Genomic DNA, 24,478 nt, shown 5'->3' on the forward strand with positions numbered 1-24,478 from the left:
CCCCCCCGGGGCAGGAGGGGTGCCCTGCAGCAGCCCCTCGGCCCTCAGCCGCGGCCTTTGCTCCTCCCCATCCAGACAACGTCAGTCAGGTCCGCCTGGTGTGTTCGACCCTCTCCGCTCAGGCGTTGCGTGCGGGACGCATGTTACTGCATGAGCTGCGCACCGTGGGACAGACCTCCGTTCATTCACCCGTCCTGCAGTTGGTGGGCATTGCTTTGTTTCCAACTCGGGGCCACTGTTAATAGTGCTGCCAGGAACATTCTTATATATACACGAGGTTTGTCTGGGAAAAGTCCAGCCATTGCTCATGTAACAAGAACAGCTGGTGCAACCTCGATGGAACCGGAGAGCCATAGAGAGTGGACTGGGATGCACGTGCGTGACCAAGGATGACTCCACTGTGCTGGTCAGTGGGGGTAGTAGACGCATGTGCACTGTGTGGCCATCACATTCAAAATGACTGAGCAAGTAGAGCAACGAATCTGCATCAGATTTTGCGTTAAGCTTGAGCATCCCTCGGTGGAAACTATGCGGATGACTCAGAAGGCCGCAGCTATGGGCAGCTGGTGATTGGCAGCTTCATCTCGACAACGCACCCACTCACGCACCATGTCTCATGCAGAGTTTTGGCAAAACATCACATCACCCAGGTGACTCAGCCCCCTACAGCCCAGATTTGGCGCCCTGCGACTTCTGTTTTTTCCCAAAACTAAAATCACCTTTGAAAGGGAAGAGATTTCAGAGTGTCCGTGAGATTCAGGAAAATACAACGGGGCAGCTGATGGCGACTGGGAGAACTGTGCGAGGTCCCAAGGTGTCTACTTTGGAGGGGACTGAGGCATCATTGTCTTACATACAACGTTTCTTGTATCTTCAGTGAATGTCTCTATTTTTCATACTACATAGCTGGATACATTCCGGATGGACCCCGTGCACCTTTTGTGGGACATAGGTGACCTCGCAGGCACCTCGCAGCGTCAGCGTCGGTGTGGATGTTCATATTTCAGCTGTAGTTGCTGCTGGCGAGCAAGCACCAGGGTGGTCGTACCAGCTGACACTCCCACCAGCAAAGTGTACGAACTCCAGTTGCCCCACACGTTCACACACGTTCACACCTTCACAACCATTTCAGCCATGTTGATGGGTGTGTGTGCTAGGGTTCTTCAGAGAAACGGAACCCATAGGGGGGTTTCTCTCCCTCCCTACCCCCTGCCCTGCCCTTTCTCAACTGTGGAGGCAGGCAAGTTCAAAATCTCCAGGACGAGCCAGCGGGCTGGAGACCCAGGAAAGAGATGATGCTGAGGTTCAAGTCTGAAGGCCATCTGCTGGCAGAACTCCCCTTCGTTTGAGGGAGGTCATTGTTTTACTGTTCAGGCTTCCAGCTGATTGGACGAGGCCCACCCACCCTGTGGAGGGTAATCTGCTTTCCTTGGGCTCCACTGGCTTCAATATTAATCTCATCTAAAAAAACTGCCTTCTCAGAAACGTTTGAGTATCTGACCAAGGACCTGGGGACTGTGGCCAAGCCAATAGGACATAAAATGAACCAAGTGATGGTTACTGCTTGTAACTTGCATTTCCCTGATGACTTAAGTTGAGTTCATTGGCCATTTGAATATCATATTTGATGTTTTCATCTCTTCTCTATTTTTATGTGGGGTTTTCATTCATTAAGTGCAGTTCTTTATATCTTGTGTGTATGAACTTAGTTGTATGTATTACCATTTTTGTCTCATCTGTGGCTTACCTAAGCATTTCCATGGAGCATGCTTGTTAATCCTCAGGGTCACCCTGTGAGATCTGCCCATCTCACAGGTCAGGAAGTGAAGGCACAGGAGAGGTTTGTAGGTCAGAGTCGCAGGGAGGTCCGAGAGCAGGGATTCAAACCCAGGCTGGGGCCTCCTGCATCCATGCCCTTGACCCCAACTTAGCACTGTCCCTATCACAACATCTACCACACAGTCTCTCTCCTCCCCGTCACTGGGCTTACCCCCTACCCTGCCAGAAACAACTGAAGAAATGAATGAATGGCTGACTGTTAAGTGAGGAGGCTTTTTAGTTGCTCAGCTAATATCAGCCACCAGGTGGCAGTCACAGCTCCCAGATAAAATTGTCTCTCTTCCCTCCCCACCCCCACCTTTAAGAAAGAACTCAATTATTTTTATGGAGTAGCCTGAATTCCAACCACGACTCTTTCTGGCACTTGGAGAAAACGCGTTTCCAGTCCATACGCACCTGGGGGAGGCGGTCCAGGGCGCCTGGAGTGGGAGGGGCAGGGCCTGCGGGGCCGGTGCCCGGGCACCGGAGGACCAGGAGCAGCTGTGTAAGGAGCCCTCTCAGCCCACAGGCGACATGAGTCCCTCCTCCCTGCCCCACCCTCGTCAAACACCTGCAGGGGCAGAGAGGGGAACCCAAGGATGCGTATTCCCAGCCACGAACTCCATCCATCTGGCGGGCAGCAGGCACGGAGGGGGACGCACGGTCCCCAGGAGACGGCCCCATGGGACTGTCCAAGAACGGCCTTCCCACCTCTTCTGCGCCCGAGATGCTGCGCCTTCACCCCCCACTGGTTCTGCCACACGCTGCTGGCAGCTTCCACCGCGTTCCTGCGCACGAAGAGGGGACCAGTTCAGGGGGGCAGGGGCTGGAACGGCACTTGCTGCCAGGCCGGCCTCAGGTCTCCAAGCGCCGACCCCAGGGCCTGTCGGAGGAGGAGGAGGAGGCCCAGACCAACCCCAAGGTCGGGGCAGCAGGAGGAGAGGCACATTTTTTTAAAGATTTTATTTATTTATTTTTAGAGAGAGAAAGGAGGGAGGGAGAGAGAGTGAGAGGAACATCAATGTGCGGTTGCTGGGGGTTATGGCCTGCAACCCAGGAATGTACCCTGGCTGGGAATCGAACCTGGGACACTTTGGTTCCCAGCCCGCGCTCAATCCACTGAGCTACGCCAGCCAGGGCGAGGCACATTTTTTAAGTGAAGAAGTTGTGATATAGTTTCAATGCTTACATCAAACAAACAAACACTATTAACTCACAAAATACAACGTCACAAAATTATGCTTTTCTCAAGAAATGACGGGCACGTGGGGTGGCTTTATACGGAGGAATCGTTGACATACGACATTAGTTTCAGGGTACAACATAATGATTCAACATTTGTGCATACTGGGAAGTGATCAACACAGTAAAAATCACTACTGTCCATCACTTCACATGGTCACACTCTTTCTCTTCTTGTGATGAGAACAGGACCTACTTTTTGACACCGGAGTCTCTGTGCACTGCAGCCAGAGGGCATGGGCGTGGTACCCGAGCGGAAAGGCCGCGGAGGGCTCAGGCGTGTGGGCGCACCTGTCCAGGGTGTCGGGGCCATTGTCTAACCTGGACGTAGTGTCACGATCTCCACTTTCTGTCCTTGGTGAGATGAGGGGACCTTGGGCTCCAGGGGACCTAGTCTGACACTGAGTTTGTCGGGACTGAGTGGATGGGAGGAAGCCACGCTCTGGGGGAACGGAGAACTCTCTAGACCTGGTGGCAGGGAGACGGATCGTTTCTTCCCTCCGCTGCCGCCTCGCAGCCAGTAAACGAACACACACACACAGGCATGCCTCACCGCCTGGCGTTTGGGCCCCACCTCTAAGGTGGTCTACACCATCCCTCTATCCTGTCTTCCTTCCGGAAGCCCCCTCCGCATTAGAGTAATGCTTCACCAGAACCAGAGAGCCTGTGGGACGCACCTAAGTGCCTACCCCTCACCACTCCTAAAAGCACGGTCTCTCGTGCCATCCAAATAAGCGAAGAATTTTGCCAAACCCAAGCCATCTCCCTGTGCCTTCCTCACTCCCCACAGCCGCTCCGACACGGAGCCCCGAGGGGCCTGCCTCTCTCCGTTTCACCGCCATTATCCTGGCCCAGGCCACCACCGCCCACCGCCACCCGCCACCATCGTTCACCAAGACCACTGCCGTCCCCCGTAAGTGGCCACTCAGCTCTCCGCACACGGTTTCCAGGGTGACCGCAAATCAGTTCCCGCCCCTTCCCTGCGGCTACTCTGCAGGGGCTCTCCATCTGATTTAAAGCCAAACCCAAGGTCTCTGCCCCGGCTAACGAGGCCCCGCCCTCTCTGGCCCCTGGACCTCTCTGAGCTCACCCACGACCTCTCCCCCGGCCACCTGCCCAGCCCAGCTACCCAGCTCAGCCTCGAACACATCAAACTGAGCCTTGCCTCAGGACTGTTGAACGTGCTGTTCCCTCTGCCCAGAATACTTTTCCCTCTGATTTCGGCCTGGCTTGTTCTTCTCTTGTTAACTCAGGTCCCCCCCTTAAATCTGCCCTGTCAGAGCGGCTCGTCTGACGTCCCAGCCAAAGCGGCCCCGCTCCCCATTTCCACCAGGCTCCCCAGTCCTTCTCCTCACGACACCCCGCACGGACACACTCCCGTCTGCGTGCGCTTGCTCGTCGCTTGTCTGATCTCCCCTCTGCACGTGTGTGCCAACGGGACAGGGACTTTGCCGGCTTCGCCCCCACACTGTCCCCAGAGCCTGGACCAGTGCAAAGTCTTGATGAATGAGTGAGTCAGTGAATACAGAAACTCTTTGATGCACACCACCACCTTTGGCTAAGAGATGGAAAGTTCAAAATGAGCGGTTCTGTGACTAACAGTGCCTTGTCTTTGTACGGTGTCGTCTCCCGAGTTCCTCCCAGCAACCCCCTGGGGCGCGTGAGGGTGACACCGTCCCCTAGGGCTCAGAGAGCTGCACCCACTCACCAAAGTCACACACGCGCATGCACGCATGTACACGCACGCCTCAGGGGGCTCAAACCCAGGCCCTTCCCCAGAATGTCAGTCCCGAGAGGACGAGGACTTTGTCTTGTCCCCACCGTAACCTCCGGCCCTAATGCCGCGTAAATACTTGTTGAAGAAATGCATACATGAGTGAGCAAACTCCTGGACGGAATTCGCTCTCTGGGACCAAGGAAAATTCTACAACTGTCTATTGCAGCCCCTTGCTCTCTCTGGCGGGTCTGCTGGGGTAGCAGAAGGACCAGCTCTTTGCCTCTCCCCTCCCCGCCCCGCCCCTGCATCCTGGGTCCCGGCAGCTTCCAGTCTGGGAGGCTCCCGGACAGCCCGGCCAGGCTCTGCTCTCCCGGCACCGATGCTCACCCTGTCCTTGACCCCCCCCCCCCCCCCCCACTCAAACATTAAGGCTTCTCACAGGGACTAAGTTCTCACTTTGCCAGCGTGGTCTGCGTGTTCTGCGTTCACCTGGGAGCTTGTCAGAAATGCAGAGCCTCAGGCTCCCAGCTGCGCAGATTCACAACCTGCACGTGAACCATCTCCCCGGGCTCTGATTGTGGTGCCCCCGAGCCTTGGAGGGCTCCAGGTGCCGTCACCAGGCATCCGGTCTCTGTTCCTCTCGCAAAAGACCTGCCCCCTGGGCCCCATCAGCTGTCAGGCCCTTGTCCCCAAGCCCGGTCAAGCCCTCGGCGGCGGTTGTGAGAGCGGGGCTGGGAAAGAGAAGTAGCACCCGGGTCCTGTGAGCCACCCGCTCAGCAAACACTTGTGAAGCACTTGCGATGTGTAAGGCACGTGACAGGTCCTGAGGACGCGAGCGTGAGTGGGACAGTGTTCGCGTCCGCCACCCCCCACCGGGAAGGACGGGCAAAGAAACTGCGTGTAGCCATGATTACACTGCAAAGTGCAGGGCCGAAAGGGGGCCTCTGATAACAAACCCTTCAGTGATGATGGTCTGATGGGTGTGGCAGAGGGGGGCTGTGGAAAGAGCGATCCAGGAAGTCTTCCTGGAGGAGGTCCCTTCGGAGCTAAGTCCCAAAGGATGAATGAGAAGCCTGTTCCGAAATTCAGTTGGAAAAGCGGGGCATGGGGAGAAGGGAGCAGGACAGCAGATGATTTTGTGTGGAGGGAAGAACAGGTGAGGAGGCCCTGCCCCGGCAGAGGGGGCTTGTATTCCGGGAAAGGAGAGAGGCTGCAGAGGGGCTGGAGCGCAAGAGGGAGGGGGAGGGGAACAGGGGACAAGTGGGGTGGGCGGGGCCCGGGCCCAGGCCCCGCCTCTCGGGGCCGGGGGGGGGGGGGCGGGGGGCGTAGGGCAATCTGGGAGACGCATGGCAGTTTCAGCCTGGGGAAGGCAGAGCCTGGGGAAGGCAGAGCCAGGGGAAGGCAGAGCCAGGGGAAGGCAGAGCCAGGGGAAGGCAGAGCCAGGGGAAGGCAGAGCCAGGCGTCTGTTCCCCGCTTGGTGCAGTGGGGGTGGGAGAGGGGGGGGGATTGCAGTGCGGGCCACCGGGGCTCAGCTTCCTACAGCTCCTCAGAGCCCAAGGGACTCACCCAACTTGATCCCCACCACAGTCCCGGGAGCTGAGAGGGTCATTGTCCCCTCCCTGCGGAGATGGCGGGGTCAGGGATGGATGGCGTGCGTGGCATCTCAGAACAGCAGGGACTTCCCCGGGGTAGCTGCGGCCAGTTAATGGCCGGATCTGGGACGATAATGGCGATGGTAATGGGGGTCACTCATGTCCACGGTCAAGTGTGTTTTCTCCCGATTGCCTCGCGTCATCCTCACCTCAACCCGGTGGCGGAGAGATGACTATTTGCCCAACCCACGAGACAACTGATACCGAGCGGTTACCTAATATGGTCCAAGTGCCTGGGCCAGAGGTGGCAAAGGGACAGAGACCCTGGACGTCCCTAACGCCAGAGACCCCTGTGTTGGGGCACAGCCCGACCGCGCGAGACCGAACACCTGTTTCCTGACAGGCAGCGTGATCGCGCCGTCTGCGGAGGGCCTCGAGGCCTCGTTTCCAGCTCCCGTCCCCCTTTCCTTGCTTCTTGCACTCAAGGGAAAGATTCTTGGCTCCTCTAAGAGTCGCCTGGGAACCCGAGCCCCAGAGCACCCCCTTGGAGCGGGTGCTCACGTGGGTAGCACACACCCACGGTCCCGCACCCCCACACCGCGGAGGCGTCCTGCTGCTAAAACGGGAAGACAGACAGCAAGAACCCGCCGTGGGCACCGGGCCCTGAGTCCCCATGCTTTCCCGTCACCATGGCAATGCGTACAGCCTGCGTGGGGCTGAGCGGGCGGCATCCGCAGAGGGAAAACGCCACGTGGGAACGTGGTGCAGAGGGCTCCCGCCTGCCACACAGGGAGGGACTCTGTTGCCCACCCCTGTCCCCCCTGCACTGTCCCCCAGGGACTGGCACTTTGTGGGAGCATGGATGGTAATTATAGCAGCCGCGCAGCTGGGCCGGCGCCCCTAGGAACGGTTCCCAGGTACCGAGGGCTTGCTCCGACCCATACAGGCCGACTGCGGTGAGAAACAGGTGAAGACCCGTGTAGACCCCAACTTCCAGAGCTCATGGGCCTGCACGCTCCCCGTGGAGTTTGGCGGACACAGTGTTACAGTACGGAGTAAGTTTAAGGAAAGCCGGGGAAGATTCCAGTTCTCCTCCCTTGTGGTGATTACTGCTTCCCTGCACCCATGCCGTGACCGGGGAGAGATGTCACTGTTGAGTGTGTGCAAGGCTGTGTCCTGGAGACATGTGTGTTCATGTGCGTGTGTTGGGGGAGGTGCTAGCAGCTTCTGGACACGAAATGGCATTTGATCATCGAATTCTACTTCCCTTCTCTCCCCTTTATCCCACCCTCCTCCCCCCACGCTCTGATGGAAGCAGGACCCCTCAGGGGACTACATCTGGGTGCCTGTCTGCACCCCTCCCAAGTTTAGAATTCCAGGTTGGGTCTTGGCTGGACCTGAATCCCTTGGACGGCACAGAAATGGTGGCTGGTGACTCTCTTTGGCTGTGGCCTTCATATCTCCCCCAGAAGGACGTTTCGCTGCAAACCTACGTAAAAACATCCCAAGCGGGCTCTTCCAGTCTCTGCCGCGTCACATCTGCTCGGGGACCGCCGTTCGGCTGCGGCGAGGACTGAGGCTGCACGTGCCAGAGCCGGCGCTCTAAAAACGGTAACGCTGCTTCTCTTTCTTGAGATACGTAAAATCAGGCATAGACGTCCTCTGCGGGTATGTATTGTAATGATTCTGACATCTCGGCCCAGGAGCTAAATAAGCGCTGCTTTCCAGTTCCCCGGGGACGCACCAGAGAAACGGCCTCTCCCCCTCCGCCCCCCCCCATCTGGATTTCAGGGCTGTTTTCTGAGGTTCCAGAGGGTGAGCCTGCAGAGACCCAGAGGAGGAGGTGAGTGAGAAGGGGCTGGGCGTCTGCAGAGAACGTGTTGTTCGATTCGTTTTCTAGGAGGAAGTAAAACCCTTTCTCTCTGGTGGGCTTGAATCTGGAAAAAAAATCCAGTGTATATGTGTAGAGATGTATCTAAATCTATGTGCTTGCCTGCCTGTCTACCCACCCCCCACCCATCCACCCACCCCCAACCCATCCACCCACCCATCTACCCACCCACCCATCCACCCCCCCCACCTGTCCACCCCCCCACCATACCTTCCTTCCTTCCAGCCAGCTCTTCTTTCTTGGCACCCAGGTGATTTGGGTTGGTGGGTCCACTTGTCCACTTTCCAACCCCCCGACCATTTCCCGGACCACATCATGAGCACAGGGCGTAGCCATCGCATTAAAGACACGCTGGTCAAACAAACACCCGAGTAGGGGTCGATGTTGCAATGTGTTTGTAAAGCGGTACGCACCCTTTCAGTGTAACTCCCGTGGGCCTGTGTTCGAATCCTGGCCTTGCGGATTGCCCAACCGATCTGAACCTTGGCCACCTTCAAATGAGCCCCCTGACGGCCCCTGACTCGCAGGGGGAGGGGGAGGGTGAAAGAGACGCTATAGCGTGATGCCCTGGTGCCCGGGAAGCACTCCGTCAGCGCTAGAGGTGGTGGTGGTGGTGGTGGTGGTGGTAATTATTATTCTTCTCATTCCCAGAACTGGTGGTGTCTGGAGTTTTGGGGTTCACAGTACTAGTTTCCTGCCCCCAACTGATGGGTCTCTCTCGGGGGGTGGATTCGAAAATATGCACTAAGAAGTCTGTAGTTCCTCGCAGTGACTAGAAATGACATTTAAACTTCCTACTCCTGGAATTGTACGCCCAAGCCTGGTCGCTGAGCCACAGGCCCACGTGTAAAGGAGGCCCGCGAGGCAGGCAAGGACAGTCCAGGCAGACCGGAGCCACCGGGGCACGACAGACCGCAGAGCTGCCATCTGGCCTCCTCCCCCTGCCCACCACCCGCTGCCCAGCTCTATGACCCTGAGCACAGGAGCGAATGCCAGAACTGAAAGCCAGTTCCCAGGCAGCAAGTGGCCTCACGGGCTCTCTAGCAAACTGTCTCATCAACCGGCCTCTATAACTTCTAATACGACAGCTCACACCCAGATTAAGTTTAGAAACAAAACTGTTGTTTTCAAGACAAACCCACTGCCCACGGCCACCCCAGGGGCAGCGAGGTGGACGGGGGAAGGCTGCGGGGTTTGGGAGGCGGGGACCGGAGTTCGGGCTTCGCCGAGAGCCAGAGGCGCACCTCCCCAGGCCCCCGGCTGCTCTGCGGGCCTGCGTTTTGTTCCGTGTTCTGTTCGGCTTGGCAGGTCCTCAGATAACGTGGTCTCACTCAGTGTCGCTTCATTATGTTGACGAGATGCGGTGGGGATTTAGCTCTCATTTAGGTCAATTAGCGTGTGGTTAAATTGGTTTCCTTATGTCGCGTCTCCCTGGAAGCCACAGAACCTACCGACGATGTCAAGCGAGGACTCGCTGCACCTTAGGGGGTGCTCGCCGCGCTAATGTGAGCGGGCGCCTGAGACAGCGTGGTCAGCGACGACGAGTGTCCTTCCTCTCCCAGAACCAGGCACCCTGCCACTGCAGAGCCGGGAGAGTGGAGACCCCCCTGACCCGGGAGGCCGTCCCACACCCCCGCAGCAGGCCGCATCCTCCACACAGGGGCGGCCCCACTGCCCCTCGCACACAGGCGCTAGCTCCGCCCCGTTCATTCCAATACGGAGCCTCGGGTCCCTTCCGAACAGCCTAAAACCTTGGACGTGGTTTTCCGGATTTCAGGGGCCACCGGCTCCCTTCCCGAGTAACTTATTTCCAAACGAGTTTCCAATGCCCTCGTGTCTTTAGTAGTTGGAGGGGATCATCTGGGGTCTGCTTCTTCCTTCTCTCTTTTGGTGTCGAGGGGAGCGTGTAGAAGTTGAAAATAACCTCTTTAAAACGGTGACATTTGCCTGATGGCACTGACATTTTTATGGGAGCAAAACCCTGCTAACCGAAATAGAACACCAGGGAAAAGGACCAAGGCGGCTCAGGCGCAGCTTTTGGCATCGGTGCTCACTGATCCCCACCCCCCGCACCCCCACCCCCCCCCCATGCACCCACAGGCAGCTCCCCCGGACACGCCACCAGATCGTCTGCACAGAAGGCACGGGTGGCTCGCACACACCAAATCTGGGTGCTGCTGTTCGCGTCCCAGCTTCCTTGAGACCAGCCGCGTTCTTCCGATTCTGGTCGCCCCCCTGAATCACACACAGTGAGACCCCTTTTTCCCTGCCAGCCGACAGTGTGACCCCCGACTGGACCAGGAAAACATTCAAATTTAAAACATCACGACAAGCCTCAGGCGTGGCCAAAACAAGATGCTGGCTAGCGAGAGTCTGATCTGGTGCTGCTGGGTGAAGGTTCCTTGCGGGGCACAGGGTTCGTTTCCTGCATCCTTCGAGTTTCCTCGGAGCCTGCGGTCTCCCTGCTCAGATCACAGGGTGGGGGGCATTTGCAAAGGGAAATTTCTGGAGGGAAATGATGTGAATTACCAGAAAGACAGAGGGGGTGTCATGGAAGGGCACAAAGCACACGCCGCCGCCCTGCCGGGTGGCTCGGGTGGCTCGGGTGGCTCAGGTGGCGAGGGCGCTGTGCCGACATGCCAAGGTTGTGGGTTCGCTCTCCGGTCAGGGCACCGATGCACGCGTCAGTACGGGGGAACAACGAGTTGATGTTTCTCTTTCAACCCTCAGGAACCCCTCTAGTCAGAAGGGCTGGGTACTGGGGAAGACGATTTGGAAGCAGAAGACTTCTAAGTCCGTTCGTCTCAGAGCAACTGTTGTTCTTTCTAGTCTTGAGAATACCACATTCAAGGTAAAAAAGAGCAGAAACTCAATGTGACAAAAAATGGGATATTCTCCACGTGGTATTTTCTATTATAATGGATCCTTCAGGTAAAAGTTTGCAAATGCAGTCCTAACGCATCACAGCATTCAGCAGACCGCAATTAACGAACCAAAGATAAGACTTTCCATTCACAGGCTACAGCGATGAAAATCCCCAAGGCCACGCCCTATGACGTCAGGGCCTAAGGCGGGACTGAAAGTCCAAGGAGACTCCTTGACCCAGAGCCTCTGGCCGAGTGGCCAGAAATGCAGCCTCTTCGCCACAAAGTCCCTCCAGTGAACCTCCAGATAGCGACCTCCCCTATTCAATACACACCTGTGCCTTCACTTTTTTCACTGGCCAGTCGGATCGGGGGGCTTAGGCCTGGAAGACGTACTCCAGACCACAGGAAAGGGGCCTGCGCAGGGCCGGTCGGTCCGCGCCGCCGCCGCCGCCCAGGGGCGCACGCGAGCCACGTGCATGCGCACTCACCGCCAGGACTCACAGGACGGGACCTCTCACCGCTCTGTTCTGTCTCGGCCCAGGAATATATGTTCTTGATATTTTTAAAAGGTTACTTTCCCAACTATAGGAGCAGAACCTACTTATGTTGAAAATAAGTAACTATATTAAAAGAACGCTGAGTTAAAAGTTTTATTCATTCAACATCTCACATTACAAATATTTAAAAATTATATGCATACTGGTATAAATAGTCATTTGCAAACTATTTAATAACATTAATTTTTCCACTAGCACTTCAACAAATGAACTCTTTTAAAAAAGGAACTGTGTTATATAACTTAAGAGTAGAACATACAAAAATAAGAACTTAACGTGAAAATGACTTTAATAAAAAATGAATTACCCTTATTTAAAATGCTATAATAAATACTACAACCTCCCCATACACAGTAAAAACTATATGGAAATTCAGCCAAGTAGTACAATTAACTGACATACTTAAATAACTTTTCCTTCTGAAAAGATGAGCAATACACTGGGGAAAAAAACATTAGGGATTAGTAAAAACTAGACACCCACTTGCTAAAAGTTTCACTTCCAAAAAATATAACAAAAATCTGATGCAAATTATAAAAACTAATTATACTTTAAATTTTAAAAATATAAAAAATAAAACAGTTGAATACAATATTGTCCCGATTCTTACAATGCTATCAATCACAGTAGCTTTAAAATAAGATAATAAAATAAAGCAAATGACCAAAACCTCTTTTATTCCATTTTTAAAAATAATCTCAAATTTACATTAGTAGAAAGATTGATTTCTGATTCTTTTCTTTAGAAACACCAGCAAGAAAGAGGATTACTCTTAACAGTAGAAAATGACATTTTTAAATGTCTGCAATTAAAAACAAAGAATTACACTGCAAAGATCTTCCAAAGGTTTGAAATAAGTATTGCACATAATGTGAAGTTAACTTGCCACAATTCATCACATTCAAGTTTCAAATCACCTTTTAACAGAAGATTCAACTCTTCAAAACAAAAGGGGCGAATTATCAAGTCTTTCCAACAGCACTCTCAAAAAATGCTAATTCACTCACTGCAAGTTTTATTTTGCATTCTGCAGAGGTCTGTGTATGGAGAAGTAGATAGATTATACCAAAGCGTGGGGACCAGAGGGGGCGGGGGGGCTCCTTTACATAGAAAATAATCAGAAACACTTTATTTTACATTGCAAAAATAACCATGTAATTACTCTGTAACTACATTGTAAGTACATGGCTGGTGCCATGCTAAGTGCGCTACAACTACATGCTTGGTAAATTGAAGTGATACCCTAAAATCTGTAAACTAATTACATGTTAATTATGTTTTGAGTTACATGGTAACTCCCAACTACAATCCCATGTAATCTGAAGGACATGTAATCAATAAAGTTCAGAGTAATAGATAATAATTGTTTATGCCCTGTAAATTGAAGTGTAACCAAATAATCTGTAAACACACTTGTCACACAATCACAAGGAAGTGTTAGTAGAATAGCGGTTTCTTACATTAGTCATGCACACTAACATTACGTGCCCGCCCCACGGCAGGCTGTTTTATTCTTTCCTTATATATAATTTAAAAGGGCAGACATCTCTGAATCAAACACTTAACATCAATTTATTAATATTAAAAATGGCTACACATTCACCAAAAATGTCTGCGTTATGAATAATTTTAAAAACTCAGTAAGAAGCTGTAGACAATTTTTGTTATTTTAAATTTCTAACATATGCTTAGGCATTTAATTTTTTTTTTGAGGAACTACAGTGTTATCTGTCATTTTCATGCGAATTTGTTTCGTTAATTTGTGACGTCACATAGACTACTCCTTAAATCCTAGGCGCACCGGCGGCCGGTGCGGGGGAAGGACGTTAGAGCGACATGCTTTCTCTCCTCTGCAGACGCTACGACGGCATCGCCAGTGCACGACATTCATAGTTTACAATGTATGCAGAGCACTGAAATGTATAAAAAGCAGAATATAAGAAAATAAAATTTATTAAAATTATTTATATTAAAAAATGAAGTATATGAAGATCTCTCAGTAATAAAAGTACAAAAAGCTACTCTTTGCAATATGAAAAATTGAGGTATTGCATAAAGAGATATCCCGTCAGTGAAAAGTGTGCCTAAAAATGCTCACTGCTGGAAAAACAAGATATACAAAAGTAGTGCATGACAAATACACATTATGTGCATGACGAAATAAGTCAGCTACAAAACACTGTACCGAAATTCAGCAGGTCATGTACAAAGGGGAAAATCATTATTCAAAGCTAGTTCTCGAGCAGCGTTATTTCTCGTTAGCTCGTCACACCTGTTTACTGAGTAGGAACAGCACAAGAGCACACCCCAAGCCACCTACAAGCGTCTGAAAGAAGAAAGAGGCGAATGAACATTCCACGTGGAATCATGTAGTTCAGGAGAAAAGAAAGAAAGTCCCTGACCAGCCACACAAGAGCACCCTCCCTCCGCATGACCGCTTTCAACATTTGCAGGGAATTCTCGGAAAGCAGCTCCCGCTCTAGGCTGCACTGTCAGACAGCAAATGTCTCCATTTTGACCTTTGGAACTTCACAGGTATACAGTTCATTAAAGCCCGTATTAAAAATAAAGGACTGCTTTTCCTCAAGATAACCAGTAGGGGGCGTCAGCCAGGTGGTTCCACCACAGCGCTGGGGCAAGTCTTTGGTTTTGAAGGATCCGAGATGGTACTGTCAGGTAGCACGACTAGCAAGATTGCCGTTAGATCTACTTAAACAATGTTTTGCACACCGATAATAATCCTCGTAATGGTGGATCGGGCATTTAATAAGATAAAGTCAATTAAAATAAAAGTTACTTCCATGACCAGGGCTTCAAGAGACTATTTTAAATTTACCCCTGAAGCATACTGTTCAACACATAATAACGCCTTTCAAAGCTAGATTTTATTTATAATAAAGCATGCATTACTGGATGAAGTTGGCACTTCAAACACTGACTATGTCCCATGCTAAGTTCTGAAACTGCAATGTTATTTTATTTTATAGGAAGAGTAAGATAAACATACGTATCTTTGCACAGATCTACACAGTTACTTAGTTCAACAGTGCAAAACACTTTGCAACTACTTAACTTTTTTAAAACTTTTTCCCCATTTTCTATGTTACAACTAAATTACAGGATACCCAAAGTAACTTTAAGTCTAAAAGGAAGCCAATCAGCAGCCCATCAGCAGCCAATTTGTAGATTGATTTTGTCTTCCAGTTTTGGCTACAAGCGCTCTGTACAACGCAGCCAGAAGCGACACCCTGGCGGTGTCTCTAGATCCACTGTGTTTGTTTTCTTGACGTCAAAATGGAGAGCAAAGGCTGACACCCGATGAGCGTTAGAAAATTAGGATATAGAGTTTATACAGAACATCAAAAATAAAATTTATACATTAGATCTTCAGGAGAGGAAATGCTAGTTTTCCCACCAGTTGTCGTTAACTCTAGCTTTGGTAGGTTTCCTGGGGCTGTGACCAGATAACTAAGTTTAAAAATAAATAGGTGCACTCCCCTCAGTAGTAAATTTCCCCCATTTTTACATTCTAAATTGTACAACTTGTTTAAAAGAAAATACACCTAGCTCTGCCAACGCGACTCCTCCGTTTCTGATGTGGAAGTAACTCTGAGGCGGCACGAAAGGACGTCCGGCCTCTGAACCCTCCGAGTTAGTGATAATGCTGCTTCGTCTTGCTCAGGCCATTGCGTTTGCCTTCACGGACTCTGTCCTGTTAGTGATCGTCAACTTCCTCCACTGCTGTTAAAAGAATACAAAGGGGATGGAAACAGAGGCAACCAAGGTGAAAGGAACGAAAGAAAAAGGCAGAAGCGTCTCCCTGGGGACAAACTGTGTCAGGATAGACGGATAGTGTTATTGTTGCATGGTTATTTTAATAAAAGTATTCTTATATATTATTAACAATAATTTAATTAAAAACCCAAAATACTCTATTGTTTCATTTCTCTCTTCATATTTCTCTCTCTCCTCTACGAAAATGCCGCAGGAAGTTTGGATCCCCTTGCTCTCCAGCAAAACAAGGGGATGAAACTTCCCGGCCACACGGTGGCGACGCGAGCCGGGAGCTCGCCCGCACCGTTGTCGGTGACGCAGAGTCTGCAGACCCCTCCGGCGTAGGCCGTTCTCTCCGCCACGCGACTGGGCGACTGGCGAGTTCCAGACGCTACACAGGGCAGGCCGGCGCGAAGGGGCTGAGCAAGGGGCCAAGTGGACAGAAGAGCGCGCTCATCCCGCGGCCTGAAAGTGAGCGCTGCGGCGGCCCTCCTTCAGTTCCAGCGGAATGAAATGTGCCGAGGGCGGTCGCCGCCCTCCTTCACCAGCGGCTTGTGGAACTCCCTGCCGGCGCGCGAGTGGATGGCGGCCCAGCAGTACTCGCAGTAGTACTGCAGACAGGTGACGTTGGCGCAGAAGAAGGGCGCGAACTTGCCCCCGCAGCGCGCGCCCTGGCACTCGTCGCACAGCTGGTCGTCCAACACGTATGGCTTGACTTCCACCTGCAGCCGAGGACAAAAGACGGGGTTACGCTCCGCAGCGCCTGGCGGGCAACGCGCCCCCCCCCCAGTGTGGGGGCGTGCCCACCGCTGTCCGAGTGGGCCTGCGCGGGGGGCCCAGAAGGAAGGGCCGGTAATTCTCTTACCCAGCTGTCTTTTAAGAACCGGGCCAGGTTCTCATACCCGTCGCTTTACATTTTTGTCTTATTAAATAAACAGTTTTCAAAGGAGCAAGGGATTCCACCAGAAATAAAGTGACGGCAACGGAACCCCGCGAAGTGAACCCCCGGGGAGTTTCCCAGCACACGCCAGCAGTCTAACTCGCGCCTCCGGATGTGCCCCGCGTGTGGCACTGCAGCTCACACGACACCGACTCGGAGCCTCCCGGCCCGACACGGCCCTCGGTGCTGGGGTCGGAGGGCGGCGCCTGCCCTCGGCGGCCGGGTTCTGCGCCGGCGCCCCGAGGCCGAGGCCGGGCTTCCCTCTACAGCGCCCCACCCTGTGTGGTCATCACCGCGCCGGCACTCCGGGAACACAAGGGGCAGCCACGGGCCCCGCAGTCCGCAACCCTGCGCTCCTCCGTGTCCGTCAGAAGGGGTTACTTGAGTCCAAGAGTCAAAGGTGCATTTATAAAGCTGGGCCTGTTCCAGCGTTCAACCGGCCGACCTGTCATTTGAGCCTCTCGAGTATTAAAAATAACCTGGCTATTAACTCGCCAGGGAGAATAGAGTCGGTTGTTTTTAGTCTCGGAGAGACTCATGGTTGAAACTCCCTCATACCAGACTGTCACCACCACTGGTGCCGCCCAGTTCCGACAGGGAAGCCCGACAAAGGGCAGCTGTGCCCGGGCAGGAGCACGACTCGGGAGACAGAGGAGCAGGCGCAGCCAGCGCCTCATCGGGCGCCCAGCCCCGAGGCCGCCCCAGAACACCGGCAGCGCGGCGAGCACACGGTGGAAGGATGTGACCGTAGAGGACTACACACTAAGCCTGAGTCTCTGATGACTGACCTCACGACGTTGAAACCCAGGTCGGAATGAAGCAGTCAGGTCCGGGGGACCGTTCACTCAGAGGCACGTCTTTCCTGGTGTGAGCTTTAGCTCACACTAAACACGGGCAGGCGTGTTTAGATCCACGGTGGCCGACGTGGCCGCCTTCCTCCATGTTCACAATAGAACTGACACCTTCCCTTTGACCTAGTCACAGGATAGCATGGTGCCGACCACGATCTTACATTTAGCACCGCTGCTGATACAGAATGTACATGAAACGAAACGTCGGCATCACGCGTGAAGCACTACTGACTTGGCGGTTTCTACGTGACTTGAGAGCAGCACAGTGCACTCAACCAGTCCTTTTTTGGCACGATGCCCCAGAGCACTGGGTATCTAACTCGGTCCTAATGAAGGCGCCTGTCTACCATGAAACAGAGCCGACACCAGAATGGAAATCAACACACTGCTTCCTTCGTGTCAATAAGGTCTTTCTATGAAAAATCAGTCAGCTGAACTAAACACTGTGTTTCCTCGTGTGTCTGATGTACATCCTGGTGTCACTTCCAATCTCACCACAACAAGGACCAAACTGTCTTGCCTACTGGCAGTGGGTTCAGAGATCATGCTCTATTGACCAGACCACGGACTCAGGAGGACAAGGCCTTCCCGTCTACCAGACCATAGACTCAGTAGGACAAGGCCTTCTGGTCTACCAAACTATAGACTCAGTAGGACAGGGTCTTCTGGTCTACCAGACTATAGACTCAGGAGGACAAGGCCTTCTGGTCTACCAGACCACAGACTCAGTAGGACAAGGCCTTCTGGTCTACCAGGCTATAGACTCAGGAGGACAAAGCCTTCTTGTCTACCAGACCACCGACTCAAGACAGTAACTTCTGGTCCCAGGCACAAAAACACTTGTCGAATGCATGGAATACAAAGAGAAGAAGTCAATCTGTGAGTGCAATAAAATAAGATACCTAATGGAATGCAGTGTTTCAAAGACAACACATTAGAAAACAGAGGAAAGAGCTATCTTTGAGGTTTTCTCCAGCCTTTTGACTCAGAAGACAAACCGAACAAAGAGGAATCTGAGGTGCTGAAAATAGTGTTAACTGTTACTACCAAATTTCAGGCTATAAATCAAAGTTTATGACTTTTACTTAATTTGCTATAATGAAATGTCTCTAAGCCATGCAGTTCTAGGAGTCAATTTGCTCATCATTTGGTACATGGTGCGCTAGAAAATCGGGCTTGCTGGGGTATTCATAACGTCCCAGGACAAAACACAGGACAAGTCAGGAGACCTCAGGGCGTTGGTGTTTGCATGCCTGATATAACATAGCAGAGAGAACGTGGTAAATACTGAATGATCGACTAACTGAACAGATGAATGGATGCAGGTGATAGCTTAGGAAAAATTAAATCAACTCAAGTAAACTGACATAGCGTCCTGGTTAGGCTACTCAAAAACTAGGAGATAGATAGAAGAAATCCATAGGAAATTCCTAGATATATTACAGAACATACATCTGATTGGTCCTGCAGGCATAACTATCCGCTGTCGGTTTATTTTCATATAAAACCCCCTGATTCCAACCTCGGTAATGAAACAGTTGGAGGGCCAGTTCTCGAACTTTCCGGAACGCCGTCTAGCACTTACCCGTTTATCTATCTCTCCGTGCTGCAGCTGGACGAAGCGGGCGCTGATAGCAGCTATGTAGCTCTGCTGGTTGGAGAACGCGACCCGCCCGGCCCCCTTCGGGTACTTCAGCTCGGGGTCGGTGTCAATCCCAGCGTAGCACACGCCTCCGTACAGCCGGTCCATTATCATGGCAAGTTCCACTACACAAGACAGACGCAGAGAGGGCACCTGAGATCAGGAAAACTCACCTGGCCTGCCAAAGGTTTCATCAAAAGCAGTTCACCTCTACCCTGAGCCCATGTCATTACAACAATTAAAATCAACCATTATTACAGCCAGGTGTCCATTTATCTAGTTATGAATTTATTATATCCTCACCCAAGGACATTTTTTCATGGCTTTGAGAGAGAGATGTCCATTTATCTTTTAACTAAGGGCAGGTGTTTTACTTATATTGTCTTCTAATCTTCAGAGGAACCCTATGAAAGGGGCACAGAGAGGATGATCGATCCACCCAAGGTCAAGGTCACGGATGGCTGAGCGGTCGTGCTGGCCTTGGCACCCTGGTCTATCTGCTCCACACCCTGTCGCTGCCATGGACTTCCCAGTTAACAAGGCATGGCTTAATATAAAAAATCATTTGAACACTAGAAAACATCAGTAGGCTCTTTCAAGGTCCTTCTAGTTTATCTCCATCAAAATCTTGTTACCTTTCCCTGCAGTCCAGCTATTTGCCAATTTTTTGTATAAAAACTTGCAATAATGGATGTGTCATCTTTGCCATTATATGTCACAATTCTGAAACTGCACTCTTGTTCATTTTATGTTCTTTATCTTCCTTATACGATTAAATCTCAGATTAGTTGGTTGGGGATGAAATTTCTTTTGTAAGTGCTATGATGCACTGCTGAGAACCCTATCGTATTTCAGAGCTCAGCCAGTAGCTGATGAGCAAATGAGGACACGGAAACAAACACCAAACATCTCCATCCACAATCTAGCCTTGAAAGGTGCTATTTTTTTTCAGGTGACAGTCACGATCGCAGGCATTATGAGAAACTGCACTAAGCACTTTGCACTGGTTATCATATTTAACCCTCAAAACAGTGCCATAGAAAGAGATGCACTTATTGTTACTCCATGTGACAGATGAGGAAATTGAGAATAAGAGAAATTAAGTAATTTGTCCAAAGTCATTCAAGTATTACCAGAGAGTGGGGCACACGAATTCAAAGCCAGACACTGATTCTGGAACTCTCACTCTTAGACATTAACGCAAATGCTTACAGAGAACTTATCTGAAAAAAAACTTATGAAATATTTCTTATCCTGAAGGATAAAGAGGGTTTGTTTGGTTGATCATACCAGCTCGCAGCGGTCGAGGAACGCCGCCGACAAATATAGTTTTCCGTGGGTCGAGGGGCTGCGAGCCGTCCATCACGAAGTCGCTGTCGCTGAGGTTCCAAGGCCGGATCTGCACCTGGGGGTGTGCAAACCCACATGTGTCACCCCCAGCACAAGCTGTGGGGAAGGGGCTCAACACGGCTGCAGAGTACTTCAAAAGCAGTCATTCGCATCACTGCAAAGCAATAAAGCTATAAAACTGGAAAAGACTTTAAAAGAGTATATACTAATCATTTCATTTTTAAGAGTACAATAAACAAAGGCGGAAATTTCATTGCCTATAATAAGCTAAATCTATTAATAGGAAATCCAGCTACTTCATCAGATGTATTACTAAGTGAAATCTTTTAATGGTAAAAATTTACCAATATTTTAGTTAACCAAAAATTTAATGTCAAAATAATGCACACAAATATACAGAATGTCAATGCTGGGAGCCTGACAACAATAACAAAACCTCACTTGCAGCCCACTTACAGACACGTCATGGAACAGGAACACCGTGATGCCTGTGGGTTTTTGGACAGAGTAGAGACGGAGGCCAAAGCTGGAAGCTACTCTCACGCTAGGACGCACTTACTGGCTTGTCTTTGATGGTGGGGCTGGAGACACACAGGTAGAGTTTTCCGTCTTCTTCGATGCAAGCATCAATGAGGGCCTGGACAGAGCTTTCGTCTTGAAAGAGCAGGAATGCATAGCCTGATAAAAAGGGGCAAAGGGTTATGTTTTCCTAAATTAGTATTATTTTTTGGTAATTCTTCAAGAGAAAGGAAACAAACTAAAACAAAGGAAAAGGAGTTAATATTTTTTAAAAAATCGAAACAACATTCCTACCTAAAGTCTGATAATATCCACATTAAGTTCAGTCTAATATCTTGAAACATCTTCTAGAGTGAAATCAACTTTGAATTGGAAGTATATACTAGGTAGAAAGTTTAAAGATGCATTTGGGGGAAACAGAAGTCTAACAACGGAAAATTCTACATCGAATGCAAACGTTTCTGGACACGCTAGCCGTCCAGCGCTGCAAGGACAAGCTGCCGGTGTGCACTGAACCCCGGGGGTTACCTTTGGGGGGGAAGTAGGACTTGCTCTCCGCCTTGTGCGGCCAGTCCACAATCAGCGGGCCAAAGCGACGAAAACTGGCTGTGATCTCGTCTAGGGAGCAACAGAGCAAAGAGCAGTGTTCAGTGATTTTGTGACCATTTGGGGGGAAGCAGTTAGAAAAACAACAGTTTCAAAGCTCCTGTGTACGAGAACGGCATGAAGGCGGCCCGCACCCCTTCCCCTAGCCTCCCCGGCTGTCACTCTCGTGCGCATCTGCCGCTTCCCGTCCCCCTTCTCTCTGGACCTCCGCACGGCTCAGCTGCCCACCTCTCTCCCTGCCGCCCACCTCTCTCCCTGCCGTCTGTCGTCGTCTTCCGACACAGCGCTCTCTCACCCATAATGCAACTGTTGTCACCTGCTCAAAACAAGGTCACATCCTTGTCTACTACCCTGTGACCGCCCACCCATGTCAGGAAGTCAGTGCTGATGCAATGCCCAGTTCGCAGACTTGAGCCAGATTTCAGACTTTCCCAGCAGCGTCTCTCTGTTCCTTTCTGACCCAGAACATGAGCCGTATCTAGATGCCACGTCCCTAGGACACCCGTATTCTTCGCTTTGGAACAGCTCCTCGTTCTTTCCTGCCTGTTACATGCTTCACAACTTTTTTTCTTTTAAAAAAGACTTCATTTATTTATTTATTTTTAGAGAGAGGGGCAGGGAGGGAAACAGAGAAAGACAGAAACATCAATGTGCGGTTGCCTCTCATGCGCCCCCAACTGGGGACCTGGCCCACAACCCAGGCGTGTGCCCTGCCTGGGGACTGAACCAGCGACTCTTTGGTTCACAGGCTGGCACTCAGTCTACTGAGCCACACCAGCCAGGCCTGCATGCTTCACAGCCTTCAAGTACCAAGGCCCCTGAATCTGCAAAATGACTCGCAACCTCACCTACCTCTCTGCTCACGACCCAAGTTCCAGCTGCGGGTTCTGAATAAGATTCCCGCCACAGTCATGCCATGTCACCCTGTCCTCATGGGGCATGTCAGCCTCGATCACCTGGCTGAGCTGGAATCTGCCCACTCGGTGTGGTGCTACCCACCAGTATCGCGTTCCCTCATCAGCCTGGGCGTGCTCCAGGCTCCCGCCTCTACCCGCTACCACAGTGTCATGTCAGTCCACACCTTTCTGGAACGGTCACTGAATCTGGTCAAGGCGGCACACTCAGACTACAATGCAGTTAGCACTCAGGTTTGTCCACACCGGGTCCTTGAGGCGCTTTCCTACCGCAATGGTGTTCACTCTTCCTCACTGAGCCCACCCACTTGTCTCAGCTGGCTCCCAGGGCCGCCCTCTCTCCCTCCACGACCCCGTCTCCCAGGCCGTGATAAGAAGATATGAAAGAGAACTGTGCAGTCAAAACTGAATCCCTGGAGCCAGACAAGGCCGCTGTTATCCTAACAGTGACCTGTGGCCGTGAGTTGCCTACTGTGTGCCGCCTCTGGGCACCATGCTCTTGACGCCCTTCCCCACGTACCTTCATCGATGTCCGGAGGCAGTCCGCCCACGAACACCTTGCGAGAATATCGCTCTACTCTCTCTCCGTTCTGGTGAGTGAAGCAGTGAGGTGAGCCCAGGCCACTGTGAAGAGGTTGATCCCCACGGCCGTCATCCAAGAATCCATCTTCCATCGGAAACAGCGAAGACTGACCTGGAACAGAGAGCAGGAGAGAAAGCTAACAGCAATGTCCCCGGCCCCTGGGCACAGCAAACAAGGACAGCAGCTGATTCAACAGACCTGCGGCTTTTCTTTTTCTCACTGAATAACAAATGGAATCACTTAGATAAGCTTTTGAATTCGAATCACCTTCAAGTCCCAACTGAGTCAGAGAGAAAGTTCACGGTTCAATAGAGGGCCACCCCCCTCTCCCCCTGGGACCGGGCAGCTCAGCGGGGGGTGGAAGCGCAGCAGCAGGACAGCGCGCTCCTTTGAGAGCGGCTGGCAGCTGAGGCCCTGGCTTGGCAGGGCCCCCGGCCCCTGGCATCCTAGACGTGTGCACTGAGTATTAGATGTGACTGTCAGCTCTGGATCACTAAGACGTTCTTAAAACATCAGGTGACAGAGCCCACACAATTTCCTCCAAAAATGTCCTTAAAGTGAACGTGTCCGTTTTTAAATTGGGTGCTGTTTTCGTTTATCTTAACTAATGGGCTACAACCGAAAGCCACTGAATGCCGCTAACCTCACTGTCTAGTCTTCTAGAATTTAAGATGTTTAGGCATGCTAAAGACACCCTTTTTTTCCATTGAGTAATAACCAGCTGCTACAGCGCTACCTAATTCTAAAAGCTAACCACTAAGTCTGATGTTTGAAAATATCCAGAATGTGTAAGTAGAAAAGACCAGAGATGCCAATGTAAGTTATATTCTTCCCGTATTGACCAGACAGCAGAATTCAAGCTTTTAAATCAGACACCAAACACTGCAGACTCTCAAGCACTGGTCACTTTTCAGGCGGCCGACTTGCGTCTGGGCAGCGCACAGACCCCACGGCAGCGGGCCCGCACTGCGCCGCCTCCACCGCAACGTCCCAGCATCCTCTTGGTGCCGCGCTCCTCCTCCTTCCACCTCTCACTACCCAACACAAGTAATAAGGGTATGGACACCTGCTGTGAATTCATCACACAAAACCACAGCCCAAAAGAGTTAATAATGAAGATTTTAAAGTGACTATAAAACTAGAGGCTATTTCCTGAATGACTTTCAAAGATCACTTATATTTCTATGCTGAGCCATTTAAAATGGTCTCACATACTTTAAAAGGCAAACTATTACAGATGTCAAAAATAAGGTTCATTCAGGCACCTCTGAGACATGATTTTTTTTTAATTCTCTAAATTTCTAGAGCTTTCCCCCAATGTCTGCAATTTAGAGGATCAGCCATTTATTCAGCTCGTCTCATTTTAAACCGAATGTATTATGCTGACTTGGTTAAAAAAAACAGGCATTCACATATAATTGAAACTCTAGCGCAATCAGGTATTTTGAGATGATCTGGACTATATTTTCCTTTTTAAAGAATCTTAATTTTTTTCTCCTAAGAAATTTCTTTCAGAAAAAAGGAAACAAATCTTTAGATATAAATAAGTTGAGCTTACAATATAATATAGGAAATTGATGTTGGTTCAAATCCAAATCCTACCATTCTGACTTCC

General features: G+C 51.1%; 1 protein-coding gene across 4 annotated transcripts in view; it reads right to left on the reverse strand.

Moving 5' to 3' along the window:
- Nucleotides 1-11,763: 11,763 nt before the first annotated feature.
- The window catches only part of CPEB4 (cytoplasmic polyadenylation element binding protein 4), a 56,885-nt gene continuing 44,170 nt past the window's right edge, over nt 11,764-24,478 (reverse strand). For all 4 annotated transcript variants that reach the window (XM_045819209.1, XM_045819201.1, XM_045819192.1 and 1 more), the window contains 6 exons: nt 22,801-22,974; nt 21,289-21,378; nt 20,801-20,919; nt 20,182-20,296; nt 18,835-19,016; nt 11,764-16,180 (listed from right to left, as the gene is read on the reverse strand). In XM_045819209.1, the coding sequence (XP_045675165.1) occupies nt 15,953-16,180; nt 18,835-19,016; nt 20,182-20,296; nt 20,801-20,919; nt 21,289-21,378; nt 22,801-22,974 (908 nt within the window). In that variant the 3' untranslated portion in view covers nt 11,764-15,952. The remainder of the gene's footprint in view (nt 16,181-18,834; nt 19,017-20,181; nt 20,297-20,800; nt 20,920-21,288; nt 21,379-22,800; nt 22,975-24,478) is intronic.

This window comes from Phyllostomus hastatus, unplaced genomic scaffold, assembly GCF_019186645.2.
Source record: "Phyllostomus hastatus isolate PE091 unplaced genomic scaffold, TTU_PhHast_1.1 phas_contig_150, whole genome shotgun sequence".
Classification (NCBI taxonomy): domain Eukaryota; kingdom Metazoa; phylum Chordata; class Mammalia; order Chiroptera; family Phyllostomidae; genus Phyllostomus; species Phyllostomus hastatus.